Source organism: Eleginops maclovinus, chromosome 23, assembly GCF_036324505.1.
Source record: "Eleginops maclovinus isolate JMC-PN-2008 ecotype Puerto Natales chromosome 23, JC_Emac_rtc_rv5, whole genome shotgun sequence".
Taxonomy (NCBI): Eukaryota; Metazoa; Chordata; class Actinopteri; order Perciformes; family Eleginopidae; genus Eleginops; species Eleginops maclovinus.
In genome coordinates this window covers 10965468-10988712 of record NC_086371.1, presented here as the reverse complement: position 1 = coordinate 10988712, position 23245 = coordinate 10965468, and the positions used below count along the sequence as shown (strand labels likewise).

The 23245-nt window shown below is 43.4% G+C and overlaps 3 protein-coding genes across 3 annotated transcripts in view; 2 read left to right on the top strand and 1 right to left on the bottom strand.

Moving 5' to 3' along the window:
• The window catches only part of mrpl11 (mitochondrial ribosomal protein L11), a 40214-nt gene that overhangs the window by 12751 nt on the left and 4218 nt on the right, over nucleotides 1-23245 (bottom strand). Inside the window, exon 2 of the mRNA XM_063875950.1 lies at nucleotides 17003-17179. Coding sequence (XP_063732020.1) covers nucleotides 17003-17125 — 123 coding nt within the window. The 5' untranslated portion in view covers nucleotides 17126-17179. The remainder of the gene's footprint in view (nucleotides 1-17002; nucleotides 17180-23245) is intronic.
• On the top strand, nucleotides 332-6059 carry tmem265 (transmembrane protein 265). The gene is made up of 2 exons (XM_063875949.1): nucleotides 332-561; nucleotides 3351-6059. Exon 2 carries the CDS (start codon nucleotides 3353-3355, stop codon nucleotides 4409-4411), a length of 1059 nt encoding a protein of 352 aa, XP_063732019.1. The 5' UTR covers nucleotides 332-561; nucleotides 3351-3352; the 3' UTR covers nucleotides 4412-6059.
• LOC134859799 (late histone H2A.L3-like) lies at nucleotides 14021-14630 on the top strand. The gene is made up of 2 exons (XM_063876515.1): nucleotides 14021-14313; nucleotides 14540-14630. Exons 1-2 carry the CDS (start codon nucleotides 14021-14023, stop codon nucleotides 14628-14630), a joined length of 384 nt encoding a protein of 127 aa, XP_063732585.1.

Below are 23245 nucleotides of genomic sequence, written 5' to 3'. Positions count from 1 at the left end.
GTTGCACCACCTCGCCTCGCAAAGCCATCTTCTCGGCCTGCGGTCTCCACTTTAACGATCCCACGTCGCCTCTGATGCCGCTGCCCCACTTCTGAGCGACTTCCCCCGGCTGCTGCGCACAGCCGGAGCCCGACGGATCCTCAGCAGCCGGAGCCCAGCACGGCTGCTTGGCTAAGAGACACACCGACACTGCGGGAGGGGACAGATCGGGATCCGAGCCTCTGCAACAAATCACGCAGACATCGGCCATGCCAGATCCGCACGGAGGAGGAAATCTTGATAAGTATGAGCCGGTTTTTTTTTTTTTTTTTTTGTTCCTGCAAACTCGGGTGTGCTTGGTGTGGCAGAAGCGACGACTTCCTCCTCTAACAAGCCTCGAGATGAGCCTTCTCCTGGAGTCTAAACAAACACCCGGACTGTAAGAAGAGGACTTTATCCCCGACGGATCATCAGCGACAATAAAAAAGACTTTATTGGTCACACACTGCGCTTCTACTTGGGTGGAAAACGCCGTAAATCAAGCCAGGAGGATCAAGTCCAAGTGGAAGACGAATGGTTTGGGTAACTATAGATTCACTTTACTATAGCAGCCATGCACGGATAAGCACCTGCTGTTAATAGGGCAGTTATGAAACAGGTGATGCAGAGAAGCGGTTTCACATTGATTGCTAAATTGCCAGAGGATGCAAGACGTCGCACTGCATGCTGGGGCAGCTATTGATAATCATATTTTCGAGAAGAAAAAAAAAAAACAGCGTTACAACTCTGTAAAAAAAGAAATAACACAAAGCCCCTCAGGCAGCACTTGGGCTGCTTCCTCACAAATCAACAGATGTTTCAGTCATGTGGCTTTAAGTCTGGAGAGGGGATTTATTCAGCAGTGCATTATCAGGGATTGCACACTGCCTGGCTTTCTATTAATTAATTAGTTTGCACACAATGGCATAGATGTTGTCCCGATGCCCTTGGTGCTCCACCTGTGATAACTGGGGGAGGATTTGCTCTTTGATGTGATTTGGAGCTTTTTGAGGGCTGTTTGTGGAGATAAACTGTGGGTGTACACAAATTAATCTTTGCTCTACACAGATTTCTGTCCACACGGAAATCACCCAATATAAAAACAAGTGGCAACCCCACCCCCTGCTTTATCTCTGTCATTGTGTGTTGCAGACAACTTGGGAGCTTTATTTTTTGGCAGATAAGGCAGACACATGGTGCAGATGGAGAGAGAGCCATGTTCATTTGTGGCACAGAAGCTTAGACAGCACAAGTGAAAACAAATTGAAGGCAAATAGATTTGCAGTCCAAATCACAACACATAAAAATGATCAAATCCTCACCTGCACACTATTACATGCCATTACTCATGCTTAGAGCAAAATGGGTTGCCTCATCTTGTCAACGGCAGTGTCATTTTCCAGACAGGGATATGATGAATTTGGTCATTATTGATGAGCCGAGTGGACATACGGGCTGTCATCCCGGTCCCTCACTCGGAGCGGAATAAATTACCCAGCGTTGACAGGGAGTCAAAACACTAACAGAGGCCGTCAGGGAGATTTTTTCCAAGGCTCAGGTGGAATATCTTGAGAGGCACGACCTCGAGTAATAGCCAGCTGTAACAGTGGCTGTAAACTTCTCCAGCTCCCCTGTAGATTCCCAATAAATAAAAGACACATTTGAAATCCAATATCCTCTCAATCTGCAGCTTGGGAAAAATCACTCAATTTTGGGGGAAATGGTAATCAAGTTGCAGTAAGCGGTGGGACCAAAGGATGGAGACAATCAGATAATACGAATGCTGGCGTGATCCACGCCTGTCCTCCCACAATGCCTCGCAGCAGATTAATCAGCAGAGATCGTTTCTTTCCTCATCTCTTTGATTCATTTGTTTCAGGACAAACTTTAATGTCTGTGACATTTCAATAGCCCTGGTGATGAATACATTTAGATCCATCCATGCCACGCTAGTGCATGAACTGCGTGTCTTCACATAAGTGGGTGGAAGTCACTTTCTATCTGCATTTGAATCTTTTCCTCTTCATCACTTTCACCCCCTCTCACCCTGAGCTTATTTATGAACTATTACCATCACGCCGTAACACTTTATTAGGCATGTAGACAGCCAAGAGGCCTATTAATCTTTCACTCGCAGTTGTATGCTCCTTCTCCACCCCCCTCCCCCCCCCCCCCCCGACACACACACATACAGACAATCTCAAACCCCTCTTTTTTCCCAGAGGAGTTCCTCTTCTTCAATGATTCAGACAGCGCCGAGGATATGGCAGAGCTCCTGTTAGTCTTACAGAGAGGGAAGTGATGTGTCTTCCATCGGCAAGATATCAATACACACTTTTCACTTGCAGACTTTTCTCAGAGGTCGCAATCATGCTGACAATCCCTCGCTCGATCACCCCGAACTGTTGCCATTACGACACATCTGAGCTGGTAGTGATTTTATATTATAATGCCATCGATCCAGTTGAGAGGTTGACACCCCCGAGCGGAGCTGAGCAGATAACAGACTGGTCGGTGCTGTGATTTTCAGCTAAACGCGATAAAGAGAGGTTGGTTCGATTACGCTGTAAAGTCAATGCTCGTTTCTCACGCTTTGTCAATAGTGAGGTTTATACTGACCGTGGTTGAAATATGAGCTGCAACAAAAAAGCAAGCCAAATTAGCATTGCCAGCATGCACTCACCCAAACGTACACAGTGTGTACACAAAGATACGAGTCAAACGCCTCCCAAACAAATAGCAAGCTATCAATATTCATCTGAGATGAGAGGGAAATTTGCCATGATTAAAGACTGCTGCACAGTATGTGAATAAACATGGCAGACTATAGAGGAAAAGAAAAGGCTTTGACAGAGCACCTAGCTGCACCTCAACAAAATTAATTAATAATGAATAAGATGAGTTTTTTTTTAAAAGCGCTAAATAATAACAATACACAGAAAAAGTCACGGCTGAGGAGAAGGAAGAAGTAAAGTGAGGAGGTTTATGGAAAATAAAGACCACTTAATTCAAGGAGCCGCAGAGCTGCAAAAAAGCACAATTTAGCTGGCTTCTTCTCAGCTTGAGCAGCCAGGGTAGATGTAGCTTTGGACAAAGATGAAGGGAGCTCACTCTTTACTGGGCAGCCAATGTCTTTAACCATAGCAACAAGCATCAAACTATTTTACATTCTGTTTGGAATTAATGCTCGGAAGAACAAGCATGTTCACTTCCTGCAGATTTCTCAGTTTTTCTGAGCACAGATGGCGGTGTGTGGAGCAATGTGAGCAGAGTTGGAATTCTGACCATGTTTCAGATTTACCACCAAGCAAATATCTGTATCTCTCTTTCAGGCATGGTGCCCACGCCCCAGGTGTGCGTATCAACCCTGGTCACAGTGAGCACGATGGCAGTGGTCGACCTCTACCTGCTGGAGCAGAGCATGCTGGGAGCTCGTGGTCCTCCAGGGCCAAGTGTGTGGCAATGTGCCGTGGTGTTGCTAGGCGATCTGGGCTTCCTGCTTGCGCTGCGCTTCGTGTCAGCCGGCGTGGTGTCGGAGGCGAGGTCGCCACGCCGCGGTTTTGCCAACGCGCTCTGGTTCCTCTTCCTGTCGCTGCTCCAGCTCAAGCTCTTCTTCGTCTGCCATAACTACAGGCAGGAGCGCCGCCCCCCCGACCCGCTGGCGAGGAAGACGCTGACGTTGCTGCTGTCCATCTGCCTGCCCTCCCTGTTCCTCATCCTGACGGGAGCCGACCACATGACCCCACAGCGCAGGAAGCAGGAGGTGCGGGGCCGGCTCCTGTGGGTGGTGGTGGACCTGCTGGATGTGCTGGACCTACAGGCTGGGCTGTGGGAGGCCCAGGGCGGGGCTACAGCAGGAGGAGTTGTTGAGCAGAGGCTGCCCATCTGGGCCGAGGGCCTTGTCTTCTTCTACTGCTACGCCCTCCTGCTGCTGCTGCCGTGTGTGGCTCTAACCGAGCTGGGGGCCACGGGCCTGCCGGGACAAAGGGGGCCCCGTAAGGAGGCTTTGTACCCGTGGCTTAGCTTGGTCACTATCAACATCTTCACCCTGGCCCTGAGGGGCACAGGAATGCTGTGGTACAGGGACCCCCGCGTGTCCACCGTGTTCCTGGGGAAGAACCTGCTGGCTCTGGCTGTGAAGCTGAGCTCGGCTTGGGAGAAACACAAGCAGAAGCGCGGAGCTGCCGGAGCGGGGACTGTGGCTGGAGCAGAACAAGGAGACCCGGCCCTGCCGAGCCAGGGCTCAGAGCAGGGAGAGGACCCGGCTCAGGGGAAAGCCCCCCCCTCTCACTATCACACACTTTCTCGCTCCCAAAGTCACAATCTGTCTCATGCCAGCCTGGAGCCCGCAGAGACGCCCTTAGGACCCTCTTTCATCTCCCATGAACTCTAGAGAGTATCTAAACATGCACGCATGCACACAAAATATGATCACACTCAGACTTAAACTCTGACCAGCAGAGCGAGTATCACAGCCTAACAGATACATCGTTTTGAATTTCAGTGCAACATTGATGGGTGTAATGCCAAGCTGTGGAAATGCATTTGGCAAGCTTGGATTTCTGCACATTTTGTTGTGCTAATAATAACTAAAAATACATTGCTGGGATTTGTGGGAGTGTATTTTTAAATTGAACACTGTGAACATTATGTGAATATTCCAGAAATATTTGTTGAAGTCTGCCTCTTCCCTTCTTTAATCTCGGCACAGCAGCCGAAACTGCCACAGATGTGTTGAATTTGTTGCTCTCCATCTACAGCTTTTCATCCGTGATTTACTCTTTTGTTAAACACAAGTTGAAGTCATGTTGCTTGTCAGAAAAATTACATCTTTCTACCATTAGATGCCAGAATAGAGAACCTGACCTTTAGTCTACATTTTTCTTTCTGCCCCTCTGCAGAGACATTTCTCACAGAAATGTTTAATACAGGCAAGTGATGATTTACTTTTCCTTTAGTACCACAGAGCCAGGATTGAAAGCCCATCTGCCTGTAAAACTCACACCGTAGTAACGCGTCAACTCCAGAGGATCCAAACCTTTTTGGCTTGTAGTCTCATGAATCATGGTCTATTCACAAGGGATGTTCCCTTCTTAGCTTTTTCCTATTTGGATATATTTTTAAAAACCTAAAAGGGGTGAAATTTTCCAGTTTTTCACAACAAAAAAGGAAAGGCAGGAGAGTAAAATAAAATGTGAGAAAAAAAATGTCCTCCTCATATCTTTTTAATACACTCATGACCACTCACATTTATCGTGTGTGTGTCACTGTGCCACATTTTCATTCAAACAATAAGGGAACACCGGCTGATGACTTATTTGTTGTCTGAGTGTAAACCTGCAGAACCACAGACCCTGTGGTTGACCAGGGTCCACCGCCAAACTGGTACTCTTTCTAGATACATGCTGTACCAGGCCATCTTTTTTAGCCATAGTTTTTCCGTTAATGCTAATACCCTCCTGCAGCGATTCTAACACAACACAATGTGCATAACTCAAGATGCCAATTGTCTATAAAAGACACAGTTTCCATAAATAACATCTTTCAATGGTACGGCTTAAAGATGGAAATTATGCGTCATCTTAATCTTACTCCAACACAAACTAAGGTCTATTTTACAACAGTGTTTACAAAGACAGAATACCAATGTAAGTAATCCCGTTAATGTTTCAGATCACATTTAAAATTCATGTTTTGCTGTCGTCTGTACTTGTTTCAAAGTCTCCCTGGGGTGTTTAAAAAATACAAATAAAAAAAAGGGGCCTGTCCCAAACATAAATCCCTTTTTTTAAATTTTAGTTTCACTTGCATTTGAATTATGGATGGAGCGATTCATTCTCTAATGTGTTTTCACGTGGGTGTTGTAGTACATGGGCATCATGGGATTAAGGGTCAGCGCAGCAGGTGTTGCCGATGAACCTTTCAGTCAAGTGCCTTGTTACCTCATGGAGCTACCCGCCTCTGCGACCAGCAGGCGTACGCATTATGTGTACCATGTGGGACTTGGACATATGCCATGTGTACACTGCGAAGATGTTCCACAGCTGTCTGTCCATTTCACCTCCAGGACAGAGTGTAAACTAATAAAGTGTTTCATACTCGCCTAGTGTTGACAGTTCATTGGCCATCATGTGGTAGCCTTATTGGCAGTCTGTCACCCACATAGGGTCCAAATTATTTCATAGCCACGAGGCCCTAGGGAGAAATAACTGCCTCATATGTTCAACAAATTCCACTATGTTAAAAGCTATAGGCCTGTGCAGTCACAGAAAATTCTAGGTTTTTATGTGTTTTTCTTATGCTGGAAGGGGTGTATTCAAGCCAGAAAAAGCATGCTCTTTGCTTCTCGGTGTGGTATGCTAACAAAAGGCTGTCATTTATCACAATTATGCCGGCGGCCGCATCAGTTAGGATCCTCCACTATGGAGGATCCTCCATAGTGAGTGTGCTGTCGTGTTGTCTGCCTTTAATGTTGAAAGAGAGATGGGGTTTGGCTGTCAAGAGTTGAAGTAAGTGTGTGATGTTTTCAGAGTGCTCACAGCAGTACCCGCTGCCCTCTCCTCTTAGCTTTAATGATCCTATTAATTGAAATTGAGGCTATTTATCAAATGCAAGTGCTATTCTCAGTGCTTTATGCATGATTTACAGGCAATATTTAAAGGATGTATTAAGACTAATGTACACACTCAGGCACAAAAAGAAATTCATTTCAGCGGGGAATTTCTCTGCGGTTCAGAGACTTTTAAGGAAAATCCACAGAGGGATATCCAGAGAAGTAGACAGCATCCAGCTCCGGCCTCCCCTCTTTCTTTCTACTCCGCCTCCCTTGCTCTCTTTACATTTCAAACAAATGCATTCTGGATACACTCCCTGTTGGGCAACTTCTCATATTTCTATTAAACTAAAAGCAGTGACTGCATAGGCAGTAGCCCCGGCGTCGGCAAATGACTACATCCTTGAATCTGTTACACCTGTTAAGCTTGGGATACAATGCTCAGCATTTTCCCTCAGCTCCCACCGACTCTCATAACCTGCTGCGGAAGAAAAGTGCTTAAGCTGCTCTACTGTTTCCTTTCTTCTTTTGCAGTTCTCTATTCTTTCCATCCATTCGTCTGTGCTAATTTCACTCCAGCATGTAATTATTCCCCTGTACCAAAGCTGTCAGTTTCCCTCTTTTGTCTTCCGTTCCTTCTTTTATTTCTCTCGTTTGTTTAAATTTGCCCCGCAGCCGACAGGCAGCCTACCTCTCTGCACTTCTGCTGTCAAGGGTGGTTAGTCAGAGAAGTAAAAAAAAAGAAAAGAAAAGCGAGGAGCAGAGGCTGGCTAAGATTAAAGGGCCGGAGCCACTGCCTACACCAGAGTGGCTGCCATTTATTTACCGTTACACACAGTGAGAGCCTGATGGAGCACTGGAGCCCAGAGAGACAAACGCACACAACATGCCGCCTTGACAACAATGACATCCCAAGCAGTCCAAAAGGAGACACCTTTAGACAAACATATGGCCTTGTTTTGCTCTGTCGAGCACTTGGTTACAACCCATCTCCCCTCATTACCCCGACACAGCGACAGCTACAGTATGCCTGCGAGCTCACACTCACTTACTCTGGCAGAAAGAGCCACATTTAACAGACAGACGTCTAAATCATTCATCAGAGCACACGCTTTTGGGCAGAACTTCAAAGTATATTACCCGAGAATGAAATGATGCAAAAGAGTCTGAGGCTTTATGATATGCAGTGTAATACCGGAGACAAAGGCATAATAAAGTCTCAGGTGTTGGGGCGACCTCAGGCTGAAACAGGGGATAAGTGCTTTCAGTTTACCTGACAATCAAACACATGTTATAAAGAATTAGAGATGAAATATTAGAGTTATGATTTAGCTGGTTGACAGATAAGTGAATCACCAACCAATGTATGGTTTAATTGTTAAACTCAAATCCAAGCTGCTGAAACGCAAGAATTCACCACTTCTATTTTATAACATTGTAATTTACACGTGTTCAGTAGAAATGTGAAGTTATAACAACGAGTCTTTAAACTGAACTGACTGCACTAAATTCTCGTTGTCACCAACAGCATCAGTGGCTTTTAGCAGTGAAGCTCCACTTACCGATGACTCAGAGCGCCGCTGTGATTCACATTAATGCCTCTCTAAAAGTCTATTTAAATACAGAGATATGACTTCATCCACTATCTTCAGTTGAGATCTTCTCTTAGAGGCAACTTCCCGTGTCCTGGAATAACTTTACCTGCATTTACCTATACAGTCTATGGTGGTTACTGATGAGGAGAAACTGCTTCATGGGGAAAATGTAGGTAATCTACAGCAAGATGTGAATTAAATCTGAACATAACAATTGATGAACAGCTCCTGTCAGATTTATGTGAAGAGGACCATTTGTCAGATTCTTTTAATGCCCTGTAAAGACTGGATCACTATAATTTCTTCCATCAACCATACTTTACTACAAGAGAAACAATATAAATCTAAACCTGAATTTTCAGAAATGTGATTTAGATCTTTAGATGTGGTATAGATGTCGTCCTCTTCTGGCACGATGCCTGGTTTTTGAAAAAGGCTCTTTTAGTATGAATTCAGTAACACGTTGACCAAGGAGTTCCCATTAGATCACACGCTGGTCTAACTGGGTAATTTCACTTGTGTCAGCAGATCTTCAATTTATTCCTAAATTAAATCTATGGAAATTGTTTTATGTGGCCAGAAAATGCATTGCATGGCAATGTAATTCCATTCACCTCATTCATAAACATTATTTGGTTAATTTATTAGTCTCCAAAGACATTATTTAATACAAAAGTCAGAATAGGCTGTTTGGTTCTTACAAAGACTTCTTGCGTTTCTCTGGAGATCTTCGGTTGTTGGAAGTAAAGATATTTAGAAAAAAACTGGGACATAATGAAATGAAATCAGCAGATTTACAATAATAATGGTTATCTTTAGTAACAGTTCTATTATATTCTAATTAAAGGACAAAATACCTTTTGGAAAAATGGGCATCCTTATCATTCAAGCAATCGATCAAAAGTAAAAGGGAAATAAGGTTTTGTGACAGTTGATTCATAAAAGAATAAAATGAATAAATAGGTATAAACAAAAGTTGAAGTAAAAATGTGCAAGTCTTTTTATATTTTATCTAAAGTGTAAAAAGTAAATCTCTGACATCAAGGTGATGTGATCAAGGCCTCTTTGAAGAAAATGTGTCAGTGGAGTCTTTCTTCATGTTTCCCTCCTCCACCTTTTATTCTTTCTATTCAAAGTGGCTTAACATGGGAAGGACAGAAAGTACGCTCTTAAAAGGTGTCTTATAATTTATTAGAAGAATATTATGAACATTTAAATATATATATTTGTTTTTAAAATGATGCAAAAAAAAACATCCACAGAAATGTTCATTTTCTGATAACCCATTATTAATGCATTAGTGCTTGTGTAAGCTAGTTTTGAATGAACAGAGTGTGGCAGCTGTGTTTCTGATGCTATTGGAAAATACGGAAAAAAGTAGGATGCACAGGAAGTTGATCCAGGATCTCCAAAGTGTAGTAATAAAAAACCACAGGGAAGGAAACATCATAAAGACGAAACGTACTACTACTGAACTGAAGACTGTCAGAATCGATGCTGAACGTTTCTTAGCATCAAAACATACTGTAAAAATCAAATGTAAGTAATGCAGAATAGGTCCACTCCAGAATAATATTATACAAAACTAGAAAGAAACCAAGAAGGGGAGGTTTAAAGAGTTATAAATATGTCAAATAGTTTCAAACACTAAATGCTGTCTCAAAGAAAACTCCAAATGGGAGGAATCAATTATTTGAGCATTCTGTTCAGTTCACTTGAACAGAATGTTTGTAGAAGACACGTTGAGCAACAAGTCTTCAAAAGGTGAGATTGACGAACAAAAACAGGCGGTAAAGATCACACGGCATACTTGTCGAGGGATTGTAATGAAACCACTATCCATATTCTTGCCTGTTAGCTTGAGCTGTCACATAAATCAGACCACTCAAACTGATCAAATTCCAACTAGGCCATTTTTAAGAAAGGAAACAAGTGTTTTTTGGGTTAAAAACACCCAAAAATATCAAACACACCCACTGATGCAGACAAGTCAGCACTCATGTCACTGTGACAGGTTTTATATGATGCGGAAGAAATAGAGAATTGTTCAAAAATGTATGAATTCTACTTTACTTTTTTGAGTTTATTTGCATCCATTGGGAGAGCCATTACACTATTCCCTCTGTCAAGTACAGTGAATGTGCTTACAAAACATATTTTTGCAGCCAATGTTAAAATATGAACCGTATTCTCTATAATGCTCTATTTTTGTATTTATTTCAGTGATTTTTTAAAGTTTGGAGTCAGGAGTACAAACAGAAAAACTAAATGACCTCCAGGGTTGGCAGTTGAGGGACAGTGAGAGCATCCTAATTCCCAGTTTTCACAGGATGAGAGGGAACGTATGCGTCTTCAGTCTAGCTGAGGGGAGAGCAGATTAAGCTGAGCCTTAACTGTGATCAGTAAACGTCTTAAAATCAATTATACATCCAACTGGTGAACAGTGCAGAGACGGTAAAATTGGGTTATTACGGTCCCTTCACTTGGCAGCAGTTAAAACTTGGCTGCTGTATTTTTCAGAGAGAATAAGAGATGGTGAAATGGGAGGAGATTAAAGCACAAATCCTCCCCTTCATTACTGGAGAAAAGTGGATGTTTTCCAACTGTAAGAGTCATTACTGGAACTACACGTTGCATTTTTCATTAAAAAGTTAGGTCAATGTCAAACATAATTTCAAACTATATGACCTCTGTGTGCCTGCAGGACCCAAGAGAATGAGATATGTTCCTGTGTTAACACGGTTTAAATAATACATTAGTTCATTGATGTTTGTGTCCACTCGCAGTGGTGGAATATAACACATTTCATTTGCTCAAGCACTGTGTTGGAGGTCAAACTCGAGTTACTTCATTTCACAAAGTATTTCCACTTAAGGGCACCTTCACTTATACACTAGATGATGTGTGATAATCTGAAGGTTGAACGTTCCTTTGTGTGTTGAGAAATACTCAAGCTGAATAAACTACTAAAAAAGGCCTGGGAAAATATGCGAGGATCTCTCAGGACAGCTACACTGAACACATGTTGATTTTATTGAAAATAATGCCTTGCTGTAAATTTAACAACCCAACAGTAATAGATGAGATCAAATGTGCTCATCCTTAAACATCCACAGCAGTTAAACGCAACATACCTTTTAATGCAGCAGTGATATTAATCCCACATCATATATAATATTAAAGCACTGACGGGGGACAGTTTACTGCACTTTAACCACATTATGCCGATTATACTCACATACTTTCAAGTAAGATTTTCAACTTGTATTGGAGTATTTCCTCAGAGTGGTGTTACTACTTTTACTGAAGGGAAAGATCTGAGTATTACCACTACCACTGTTACCAGAAGCGGAAACGTCTTTTAATTAAACAGTGGTCCATTTACAGATTCAGCAGTGAAACAGCAACATTATCACTCATTTAACATTTCTATGTTTAGCGAAGTGTCCCTAATGTTGTTGTGCTATGTTCCTGAGAAGGCACACAGTTAAAATAAAGCCCCCCAAGAAGAGCACTGGCCGCAGAAGCACATTTTCCGAGTGGTCAAACCAAGGTACTATACTTCTGTTCTAGTCTGACGTCATTTCGGCCCAGAAATACTTACAGTGGGAAAGAGATGACTATAAATCAGCGTACACTTATTTTGGAGCTAAATAAACTACCCAGCACAAACAATTGTATAGCCCTTATTTAAATCATTAGGGTCATAAAATGCGCTAAAACCCGAATCCAGGGTTATTTTCCCTCTCGAGCTGAGACGAGGTGCGAGGACACCGGATGATCCAGGTACTTTCTGAATCTACAGTCGCTCCATTTTGGGCTACATGCGCCACTTTATTAGGAATGATAGGCACCGCCTCGGACGCTTTATCCAGTTATACATCCATCCAAAAACAATAGGCCTACTATGTAAATCATGAGAATAAACCAACACAGGAAATTGTGGGCAGAACAATCTAAAGTATTAGTTTAAAGACAATTAAATGCTCGTTAGAGATGTGGTTAAGTTCAGAGTTTAGTTATTTTTCAAGGTTTCAAGGTTTTATTTGTCATATGCACAGCATATACAACGTATATGTTGGCAATGAAAATCTTATATCCCATGCTCCTCCAACAACTCAACATACATGGTGCAAATAAGATAAATAAAATAGTGCAAAAAGAGAGAAGAATATTTACAATAACAACAATAAAGATTTGAGGATGTGAAATATATACATATGTGGAATACATTGAGAGTATTTAAACACTTTACACTGTTGAATGAGGAGGTATGGACAGATGCATATATTACGTATAACAGATGTGTATGGCAGATATGTATAATATATAGATATGTGTACTATAAACAGATATGTATGGCAGATGTGTGTGGCAGATGTGCAGATGTGTGTGGCAGATGTGTGTATATATATATATATATATATGTATATGTGGACTATAAACAGATGTGAGTAGACATTCACAGAGCTCAGGAGTTCAGCAGTCTTATAGCCTGTGGTATAAAACTGTCTCTGAGTCTGGTGGTCTTGGTCCGGATGCTGCGGTACCGTCTGCCAGACGGCAGCAGACAGAACAGATTGTTGCTGGGGTGATGGGGGTCCTTTAATATCCTACCGGCCTTCTTCCTACACCACTGGGTGTAGAGGTCCTCCATGGATGGCATCTCCGTCCTGGTGATGTGCTGAGCAGTTTTCACCACCCTCTGTAGAGCCTTACGGTTGAGGGCGGTGCAACTGCCATACCAGGCGGTGATGCAGCCACTCAGGATACTCTCGATGGTGCACCTATAGAAGTTGCAGAGTATCCTGGAGTCCATGTTGAACTTCCGCAGCCTGCGGAGGAAGAAGAGCCGCTGTCGAGCCGTCTTGGATATGACTCGGGTGTCATGTGTCCATGTCAGGTCCTCACTGATGTTTACCCCGAGGAACCTGAAGCTGCTGACTCTCTCCACAGGAGTCCCGTCGATGGTGATGGGTGTGTGTGCCTCTCTCTGCCTCTTCCTGTAGTCCACAATCAGCTCCTTTGTTTTGCTGACGTTGAGATGGAGGTAGTTGTCCTGGCACCAAGATGTCAGGGCTCTGACCTCCTCTCTGTACGCCATCTCGTCGCCGTCTGTGATCAGGCCGATGACGGTCGTGTCGTCAGCAAACTTGATGATGGTGTTGGAGCGATGTGTGGCCACGCAGTCGTGCGTGAACAGGGAGTATAGGAGAGGGCTGAGCACACAACCCTGAGGGGCTCCGGTGTCGAGGGTCAAGGTGGAGGATGTGATGTTCCCCATCCGCACTGCCTGGGATCTGCCCGTTAGGAAGCTCATGATCCAGTCACAGAGGGCGCTGTTGAGCCCAAGGTCCCTGAGCTTAATGATGAGCTTGGAGGGCACAATGGTGTTGAATGCTGAACTGTAGTCAATGAACAGCATTCTCACATAAGTGTTCCTCTGGTCCAGGTGGGAGAGGGCAGTGTGGAGGGTGAGGGAGATGGCATCATCCGTGGACCTGTTTGCTCTGTAGGCAAACTGCAGGGGGTCCACACCTTGAGAGCACGGCCAGGGATGCCATCAGGTCCAGGAGCCCTGTGTGTGTTGATCCTTTTCAGCACCACTCGTTGTCTGTTATTGTTTTTAGTCGAGACCACATATTTCTGGCGTTGGAGCCCTTGTAGTTCGACTCCACCTTGTCCCTGTATTGTCTTTCCGCACTGCTAATAGCTCTCCGGAGTGCATACCTGGAATTCCTGTGGAATGTGGAAGATGTGGATTTGGTGAGTAGCATGAGACACGGGAGCCATCCTCGGCGCCATCTTGCTCCGCTCTCTTTCTTCTTCGTCTCGAAGAGTACCCTTATTGAAAATGTCTGGCCGCGGAAAAGGTGCAGCAAAGACCAGGGCGAAAGCCAAGACTCGCTCCTCCCGTGCCGGGCTCCAGATCCCCGTCAGCCGTGTGCACAGGCATCTGAGGAAGGGTAACTACGCCCAGCGTGTCGGTGCCAGAGCCCCGGTGTACCTGGCCGCTGTGCTGGAGTACTTGACCGCTGAGATCCTGGAGCTGGCTGGATACGCCGCCCGGTACAACAAGAAGACCAGGATCATACCCCGCCACCTGCAGTTCACCGTCCACCACGACGAGGAGCTCAACAAGCTGCTGGAAGGAGCAGAGTCGGCGCCAGAGCAGATCTACTGGAGGGGCATTGGGGGGGGGGGGGGCTTGCTTGCTTTTGTGACATTAAAAACTCTTTAGCAACTTCGAACTCAGCGTCAATTATAGTCGATTGTGACAGATCGAGAATATGCTTCACAGCTGGTAGGAGGGGCATCAATGACCGCTAGGGGGGGCACGGCCCTCGAATGCCCCCCCTTAGCGCCGGCACTGGGGAGGAGTGACCATCGCTCAGGGAGGCGTGCTGCCCAACATCCAGGCTGTGCTGCTGCCCAAGAAGACCGAGAAGGCCCCCAAGAAGTGAACAATCTGAACCCGCTTCAACAAACACCCATCCGATCATGATGTGGTCGAGGCTGGGAGAACAGTCCGAAGAAATTATTTCCACATCTGAGCACCACTTGTTGTTAATCATGAAGCACACACCTCCTCCCTTGCTCTTCCCTGAGTTTATTGTCCGGTCCTGGCGATGAATGGAGAATACGTGTGGAGCAATGGCGGCGTCCGGTATCGTGGGGTCGAGCCAAGTCTCCGTGAAAACCAAAACATTACAGGTCTTAATGTCCCGTTGAAATGCCACCCTGCAACGGAGTTCGTCCAGCTTATTATCCAGGGATTGGACATTTGCAGAAGCTAACTCGGTAAAGAAGGCCTGTTTTCAAGTTTCCTCAGCCTGACCAGGACCCCGGCCCGGGATCCCCGTCGTCTCTTCCTCCTGCGCTCCACATGTAGCGCTCCAGCAGGTAAACACAGAGACTCTCCATTGTTTGCAGGTCGTCGTGGATTATTGCTGTCCACCAGCGACCTGATATGTAAAAGTTGTTCTCTATCATATTGGATGATAGGGCTTGCTTGGGCGGTTTGCATGTTGCAAAAAAAAGTTAAAAACAACCAACAAAGTAAAACAATAAATACACTAAGATGTGGAGTTGGTGAGGAACTCGAGACACGGTAGCCATCCTCGGCGCCATCTTGCTCTGCTCTCTTTCTTGTCTCGAAGAGTACCCTTATTGAAAATGTCTGGCCGCGGAAAAGGTGCAGCAAAGACCAGGGCGAAAGCCAAGACTCGCTCCTCCCGTGCCGGGCTCCAGTTCCCCGTCAACCGTGTGCACAGGCATCTGAGGAAGGGTAACTACGCCCAGGGTGTCGGTGCCGGAGCCCCGGTGTACCTGGCCGCTGTGCTGGAGTACTTGACCGCTGAGATCCTGGAGCTTACTGGATACGCCGCCCGGTACAACAAGAACACCAGGATCATACCCCGCCCCCTGCAGCTCGCTAGAGCAAACGACTAATTGCGTAATCAAAAAAGTAATCAGCAAATTAATCATTGCAGAAAACAAAGTAAATTGGAGCCTGAATATGTGAATATAATAATAAAAATGATATCAATCGTATGTGTGGATCAATATAGAGAACATCTAAACAGAAGTGGGTTCAAGACTACTTATAACTGCAGTATTGCTGAGAACTAAATAAGTCCAAGTCTGGTGGAAATGAATTTATTTTATGCTATAGTTTAGCTGGTGACAGCAGCGTACATCATTTGAACAAAAAACATAAAGTACCGACACTGCAACAGTCGACATCGGAAAAGAAAAATAGGATGTTTTCACATCATTTAACTCCTCTCTGACATCCAACATTTGCCTTTTCCTGACATTATTAATAGTGTGTAGCTCTTTTCTGCCAGATTTTTTCATTTTTTCATCCTAGTCTCCGATCGCGTCGTTAAGTCACAGAGATGGATGAACTGTGAGAATTGATCTCGTCTCAAAGCGTGCAACAGCAGTCAAGGCTGATGAGGACTGTCCATTAAAGAGCCTCACTGGATCATTTGTATGTTCAGAACAAGATGTAGGGTTGCTTTCATTCAGTCTCGAAAAGAACTTTCAGAGATAAACAGCTGAACCACCATTACAGCAGGAGCAGGTTGTGAGTTTATGATGTAAAATAAATTAAATGTTTTACAGCACCGATTTAAAACAGATAGAAATAATGAGTTTAATCAACACAGCATCAGCATCTCATACTAAAGCAACAGAAGGAGGATATAGGGTAAAAATAGCCGTAGTTATTTTTAAACAATTCGTCCTGCATTGCTCAACGCTTGAGGTCTGTGTATACATACATACATTCTTCTATTAGGAATTGGCATATTGGTAGTGGTGCATCCCTAAACAATAAAACACAAGACAACCTCAGCTGTCTCTCCGGAGCAAGTGAGGCAGAAGTATACAAGAATTTAAGACAAAACCTTCACAGGTTTAGTGCCGTTCATCGACTGGCTTGTGAAGTGTGAGGCTAATGTAAATGGACAGGTGCTGTGGAAGGAGGTGTTAGTGTCTTTGGCCCAGGGAACTGTGAGAAAATGGTTGCAGCCTGAAGCAGAGCGTGGCCCCCACCTGCACAATGCAACTGTGCGAGTAGAATAAGAATGGGAATATGAATAGTGCTATGAGGGAAGAGCGATGTGGTGGCGGGGTTGTACATTGTGTTGAGTGAGAGGAGAGAGAGGCAACTGTGTGATTGGCAAAGTGGAAATAGGATCAGGTTGTGTGACGGTTAATGAGACCTGTTCGCGGAAGGTCAGCTGACAAAATGAAGCCCTGCTACTGCAATCAAGTTAATAACTCCTGATTACTGGGAGCGAACGGATAGAACAGGAAGTGATTTTACCTGTCCGAGGACGGGGCCGAGTGGGGGTCCAGGGGCCGCTTGTCCTGACCTCACTATAGCCCGGATTAAATTGCCGGCATCCACTTTCTTCACAGCCTTAGCTGCCTTAGAGATCTTTGACATCCTGCTGTCTGGAAAGCCTTAAATCTGCCTTCAAGTCAACTGAGAATCCATCCACTGAGAACACAGGAGAAAAACAGCAAATTAGCTTTCATGAATAACACAACTGCAACAAATCATTTACACGCCAGGCTCATTAAAACATCATACACTCAAATCGATACTGATACCCGCAGGCAAAACCCGTGCCTTTCCATTCAGCAGCAGACGACTAATTAAAAAAATCTTTGCCTTCGATCGGCTCAGTGAGAGCCACTTTCCTGGAGGTGTTTGCAGTGTGGATCAGAAGCCGAGTGCTGAAGATCCTGAGAACTGGCAGGATTTAAACTTCTTTCCCAAAAGTGATGGGGTGCATGCCAAAAAAGCCTCCAACCCATCACCTTAGTTCCAAATGTGTCACCACTGAAGTCCCTGTGCTGCATCAGAGCTTCCTCTGCATCAGTAGAGGTCAAGAGTAGAGTGCAGAGGAGAGATAAGTAACAATAGTAAAACAGAGAGGAAGGGGGGTGGGGAGAGGCTTGCCCATGTATGAACGCTAAGAGGGGTCAGCTTTTTCACTCCACCTTAAAATGCATTTGCCAAATTAGGAGTCAATTAGTGCAGAGGGGAGACTGGCCACAACTCCTGGCTTCTCTCTAGGGACACATAAAAGCATGCCCATAATCTTCTGCTGGAATAAAAGTGATACTGACAGAGCTGTTTAAAAAAAACATGATCAATGCTTGGAGCCAAGGGACAAATACAAGTTTTAAGGTTGAGCCATGTGATGCAGGGGATCCCTGCATTCAATACAAATAAGTACTGGAGGAGAGGAGAGAAGAGCAGCAATGATTCATTGTAGGCAACAGAGGGTATCCAATTAGATCAACAGAGGAGACTGAACCCAAAAGATATATGGGAACACACGCTGCTTTGGAGCAACAAATGGGGAGCAACTGCTCTGAAGAAAAGTTGTGAGTCTATCTGGGCTGCTGATTATCCGGCAGCCGTTAAAGTGCAACCTCCATGAGGCAATATTTAGGGCATTAGGGCATTACCCATTCTGCTGAGAGAGTCCCAAATAAAATCCATTTAGTTTGAATTCACTCAATAGCTGTCTTCACTGCAATGCAAGTCTCTTAAACTTCTGCATTTCAGGAGGTCAATTTCACGCTACTCACCTATTGTGTTAAGGTACTTCATTGCAGAAAATCTGTGTAGCAGTTCAGATCAATTTTGGAGCTAGTTAGAAAATGCAGAGACCAATATGCATTCAATCTGAAGGGAGAAAACCCACTTCCATTATCAAACAGTGACAGAAAAGACTCATGAATCCTTAAATGGCAAGCTGCAGAGAAATGACTAAACCAGCAGTTTGAGGGGGCTGCATAAAAAAAATCAATCAATGAAACGGCGTACTGTACGTCCAGAGAGATGAGGCTTAACTAGAGTTTTGTGACTGCGAGAGAAAAACAATTAGAGCTAGCATCAAATGTAGGGTTTAATTGCTATTTGGGGCAAAGGGAATAACAGTTCTGCGAGCGGGGAAATGACAACGTCATGCTTTAATGCACCGTAACTCCAATCTCTGTTGGAGTATGAATAATAAAACCACAGATCCCTTGCAAAATGAAATCATTCATCGCAGACCAAGCAGTGAAAGCTGAAGAAGAGTTGACCTACATAAGGCATCACAACCGCACAGAGAGCACCTTTCCCAAAGCTGAATTTACATTAGAGTCAAGGCATAGAGGCGTTTACTGTGCAGTGGCAGGCAACATAGTTCAAGGCAGTACAATAAGCCTCAATCAGAGCGGGGATAGCGCTTTCCTGTGCATAATCAAATCAAAGCCGCAGTAATTTGCAAAGAACAGACACAATTCTGAGCTGCTCTTTAGGCAGAATATTACATTCATACAGCAATTACTGGCAACAGTGTTGTCGATAACGCGGAGTACGCAGAGAGAGCAATTTGTTTGGGTCTTGTGGAGTTGCAGCGTAAAGCACTTTGTTGAAACATGCTTGATAAATGATATGCCACGAAGCCAGCGTTTAAATGATCATCTAATGAGGAGGCTGAGGTGAGCGATAATAGAGCAAAAAAACCAACAAAAACGTTGGCCCTACCTCCAAACTGCTATGCCTATAGTGACATTTTAAGTTAAATGTTTTTCTTGTCCTTGCGTTTATTCCATTAGGATTTGGCATCAATTCTAGGGTTTTCAACTCATGTTGTTTTGGTTGATAAATCAACACCTAAATCGAGACTCAAAATCCCAGCTGTTTCTCAGCCTATCTGTCAAGGAATCATTCCCTCCTGCTAGCTGTCAGACAAACGACCTGGGATGGAAACACAACATCTCTGAGAGAGGTAAATATGTCAATAAAACTGAGCACACGGGGGGGATGAGCTGGAGAAGAATAGTGTCATTATATAGTGCAGGTCTACATAAACTGTTTTGGAAAGATAATCTGAAATTAGACTCCCCGTGTGAAAACTCATTACATCTTTTATCATCTATTCATTATAATCTGTCTGAATTTTCCTTCAGATTTTCACGCAGCTGTAAACAGCAGCTCCTGTGGTGTGTTTCAGGATAATTAAAACTGACTGCACTTTAAGGATAAAGCGCTCTTTGATTAAAGAACTTAATCAGTTTGCGATTAAAAAAGTTTGTTTAATTGCAGTGGTAGAGCACACCGCTGTTTCTTTAATCTTCATTAGTTACAGAAACAGAAGCCCAGATCAATGCATCCACTAAATCTGTTCTTTATTTACATTTCAAGGTTAAAGAGTTTGATTTTCAAGACAATTATTGTAAAAAAGAAAAGAGGTAATTATCTATTTATTTTGATGGTACACTAATGCCCTCAATATAAATGAAAGCGACGCTGTATCTGCCTGGAGGAAATCAAGTCTTCTTCTTCTCTTTGTGTCGTGTTACTGCAGTGGGATGAAATAAAAGCTGAATACTAATTGATTTCTCAGTGGGATCAGGCTTTGTACCTGCAACAACTCAGAAAAAAGTCTGGCTCAATACTCTTTGTTACACTTCATCTGTTTTCTCATATTCATATCTCGGCTAAATTGAAAAGAGAATCAGTGGAGAAAATTAAGTCAAATATTTTCTGATAACACAGAACCGGTGGTGCCACATGGAGTTAAGAATCAAAGATTGTTATCTTTTCAAATTAAATCTCAGACAAAGATTTATTTGATGGTAAATGCAGTGTTCACATGAAACTGTGCTTCAGTAGAAGCTTTCCTCCACATTTACTACTATCAGAGCACCTTTATGTGGCTGCTTTATGTTTCACTGCAGCTTTTCCCCATGTCCATCCTAAACCATCTTTGTAGGATCGGGGGGACCCATGCACACCAGACCAGGGATAATATTGCTGCCAAGGTTTACCAACAAAACCAGGTTCTTTTCATAATTTTGTGAAAGAATATATTAAATAAATGAATACTATTGCTCATGGGAAACTTGGACGTAAGCTAAATGCAGCCTCACAGAAATTGGCTGCAAACTCATATGATTTGATAAGGAAGAGCATTATGAAAAAATATACCATGAGACGGGTTGATTATTGAGGAATCATTTGGTCTATTTAATGTCAGACAATATTTTACAATGTCACTCTTAGTATCTTAAAGTCAATTAAGATGTCTTTTATTTTTAAACTTGAAATAAATAGAGTCTTTTTTATCAGTTCAAAACCCAACGATGTACCGTTTAGTTTTTATGATGAAAACTGAAAAAAGGAGGAAACCACAAACATAGATCGTTTAAATCGATTATCAAAATAGTTTTTTGTTGATGGCCTAATTTATTTGTCGACGAGTTCAGTAATCAGGGATTTAGTTATACTGTTTATCGCTTGGTGTATGATGTCATTGCTTTGATTCAAAGCTGTACGGTAGGGAGGTGACATGAGAAGGAGTGGTTATAAAACACAGGTTTAACATCTGTCCCAAATACTACGCCACCATGAAGCTCTGTGGTACATGATTTTATTATCAACCACTATTTTTTTTACTTGCACATCACTCCCTTCCATTTTTTATTATCTGCTTTACTGTTCCCCATGTGTTGCGATAACATGGTATTTACAGCCTGGCTGACCCAGCCCTGTGATTTAAGTTGATATAATACATAATTTACAGAAGGTTCTTTCTACGGCTCTGTTTAAATTGTGTGATCCATTACTTGATACACATGTCTGGTCCTTAGGGTGTAATCTGTGATAAAGGATAAAATATTCTCTCTCGGGTCTCATCACTCAAGAAACGCATTCTGTTTCAATCTCTTTAAAGAGATAAAAACCTGTGGGATTTCCAAAAAGAAACCACGATTAGTATTCTATGAAATTACAGGGAGAGGGACAGCATTCAGTTTTATCTTCCACACTAAAAACTCTGACAATCAGTTTCATTCAACTCTTAGCGTGGCAGTCCATCTAGTGGTAGCAGTCTCTTTTACATTGATGCTCATGGACATTTTCAATTATAGATTCATTCACAATAAATCAGCACTCACATGGGGGACTTCTGAGGTGGCTTATGTGCCGACTGCAGGAAGCTGCCACCAAAGAAAATGTAAAAGAAACAGGAAGAAAAGCCTGAAGACACGCTGAAGACGCTGGGTACTAATAGAAAAACAGGCGTATTTGCAATTGAAATTATAAAAGCAATTTCATGTTTCTGCTCATCTGTGCAGAAAAGTTTTAAGACCATTAGAGCAACAATAAACGACGTGCGTCCTTGAATACATAAGTTGAACAAATCTGTGTTAACAGCTAAATAAACAGCAAAGGGAAGACCTTCTCTGGCAGCAGGGGAACTCTGAGCTGCAGCATTTGTTTGGATGGCACCACGTTATGAATAAGGAGCTGCAGATTAACGGTAATCGATGAGACTAATGCAGTGACCAAACAGAACAAATTCACTGTGCGGCGATCATTCGATGCACCACACCGGACGCTCTGGATGAGATTAAGAGATAACGTCAGGTATAAAGTGATAGAGAGCCAGTCATATGCCAATGCTGTTCAGCCGCATTAGTATTCAGCTCATCAAACTCAGGCCCTGGAGCTATTGATTGCTGAATGCCAAGTGCTAAAGGCCAGTCAAATAAAACGAAGAACTCAAGAAGAGTCTGAATGATCCCACAACACCGAGAGAGGGGAACTACTGTGGCCTGATTTAACCGAGAGCTGAACCTGCGGTCTCATCTTGTCCAGCAGTGGCTCAGTCAGTAGGGGCTTGGACTGGGAATCGTAGGGTCGCCGGTTCAAGTCCCCAAACAGACATGAAATATGGAAAGTGGACTGCTACTTGGAGAGGTCCCAGTTCACCTCCTAGGCCCTGCTGTGGTGCCCTTGAGCAAGGCACCGGACACCTCCAATCCCCCCTCCCCATTGCTCCCCGGGCGCTGCACGATAGCTGCCCACTGCTCCTAGTACTAGGATGGGTTAAATGCAGAGGACCAATTTCACTGTGTGTGCTCTGCTGTGTGCATGTATGTGACTAATAAAGAGGGTTTCATCCTCCGATTCTATCATCTCTCCGAGCTCCCAGCCAACAAGATTTCAGAAATAAACAACCCATGATTTCCACTCTATCCGGAATACACTCATTTGAAATCAAATACTCTAATGTCACACAGGATTTCATTAGTTTTAAAAGGCAAAGTAAGCAGTCAGGGGCAGGAAATTCTTCCCATCAAATTTTCGAGGAGCAATTATGTTGAAGAAATGCATTCTGATTAATATTTTTTTAATTCAGCTGATATTCTTACTGTGGAGATAGACTTTTAATTTGTGTTAAAATATTAATGAAATCTAGAGGGTGAAGATGTTCACTGTTCAGCATGTTTTATGGTGCAAAACATCATCCCACAATGCCTCGTTTCAATCTCCTCATTCTGAGGGGTTTTATGATCATTTGAAACGAGGGGTGTAAAAAATATTGAGTATCACATTATTTTTTTGGTGTGAAACTGTATCTATTATGAACACACTTTACATTGAAAGACTTTTTGCTGTGGCTCACGTTGAATGTTACAGTGACTGTTATCAGTTTTTTTTTTTTTTACTTAGACTGCACTAACACGAATGAGTTGAAGGCCTGCAACAAGCCTG

Excerpts from the sequence above, each read along its gene's own strand:
- tmem265 (XM_063875949.1), top strand. The coding sequence starts at position 3,353 with ATGGTGCCCACGCCCCAGGTGTGCGTATCAACCCTGGTCACAGTGAGC.
- LOC134859799 (XM_063876515.1), top strand. The coding sequence starts at position 14,021 with ATGTCTGGCCGCGGAAAAGGTGCAGCAAAGACCAGGGCGAAAGCCAAG. Across the intron at positions 14,314-14,539 it reads GAGGAGCTCAACAAGCTGCT|GGGAGGAGTGACCATCGCTC; the intron begins GGAAGGAGCAGA and ends GCGCCGGCACTG.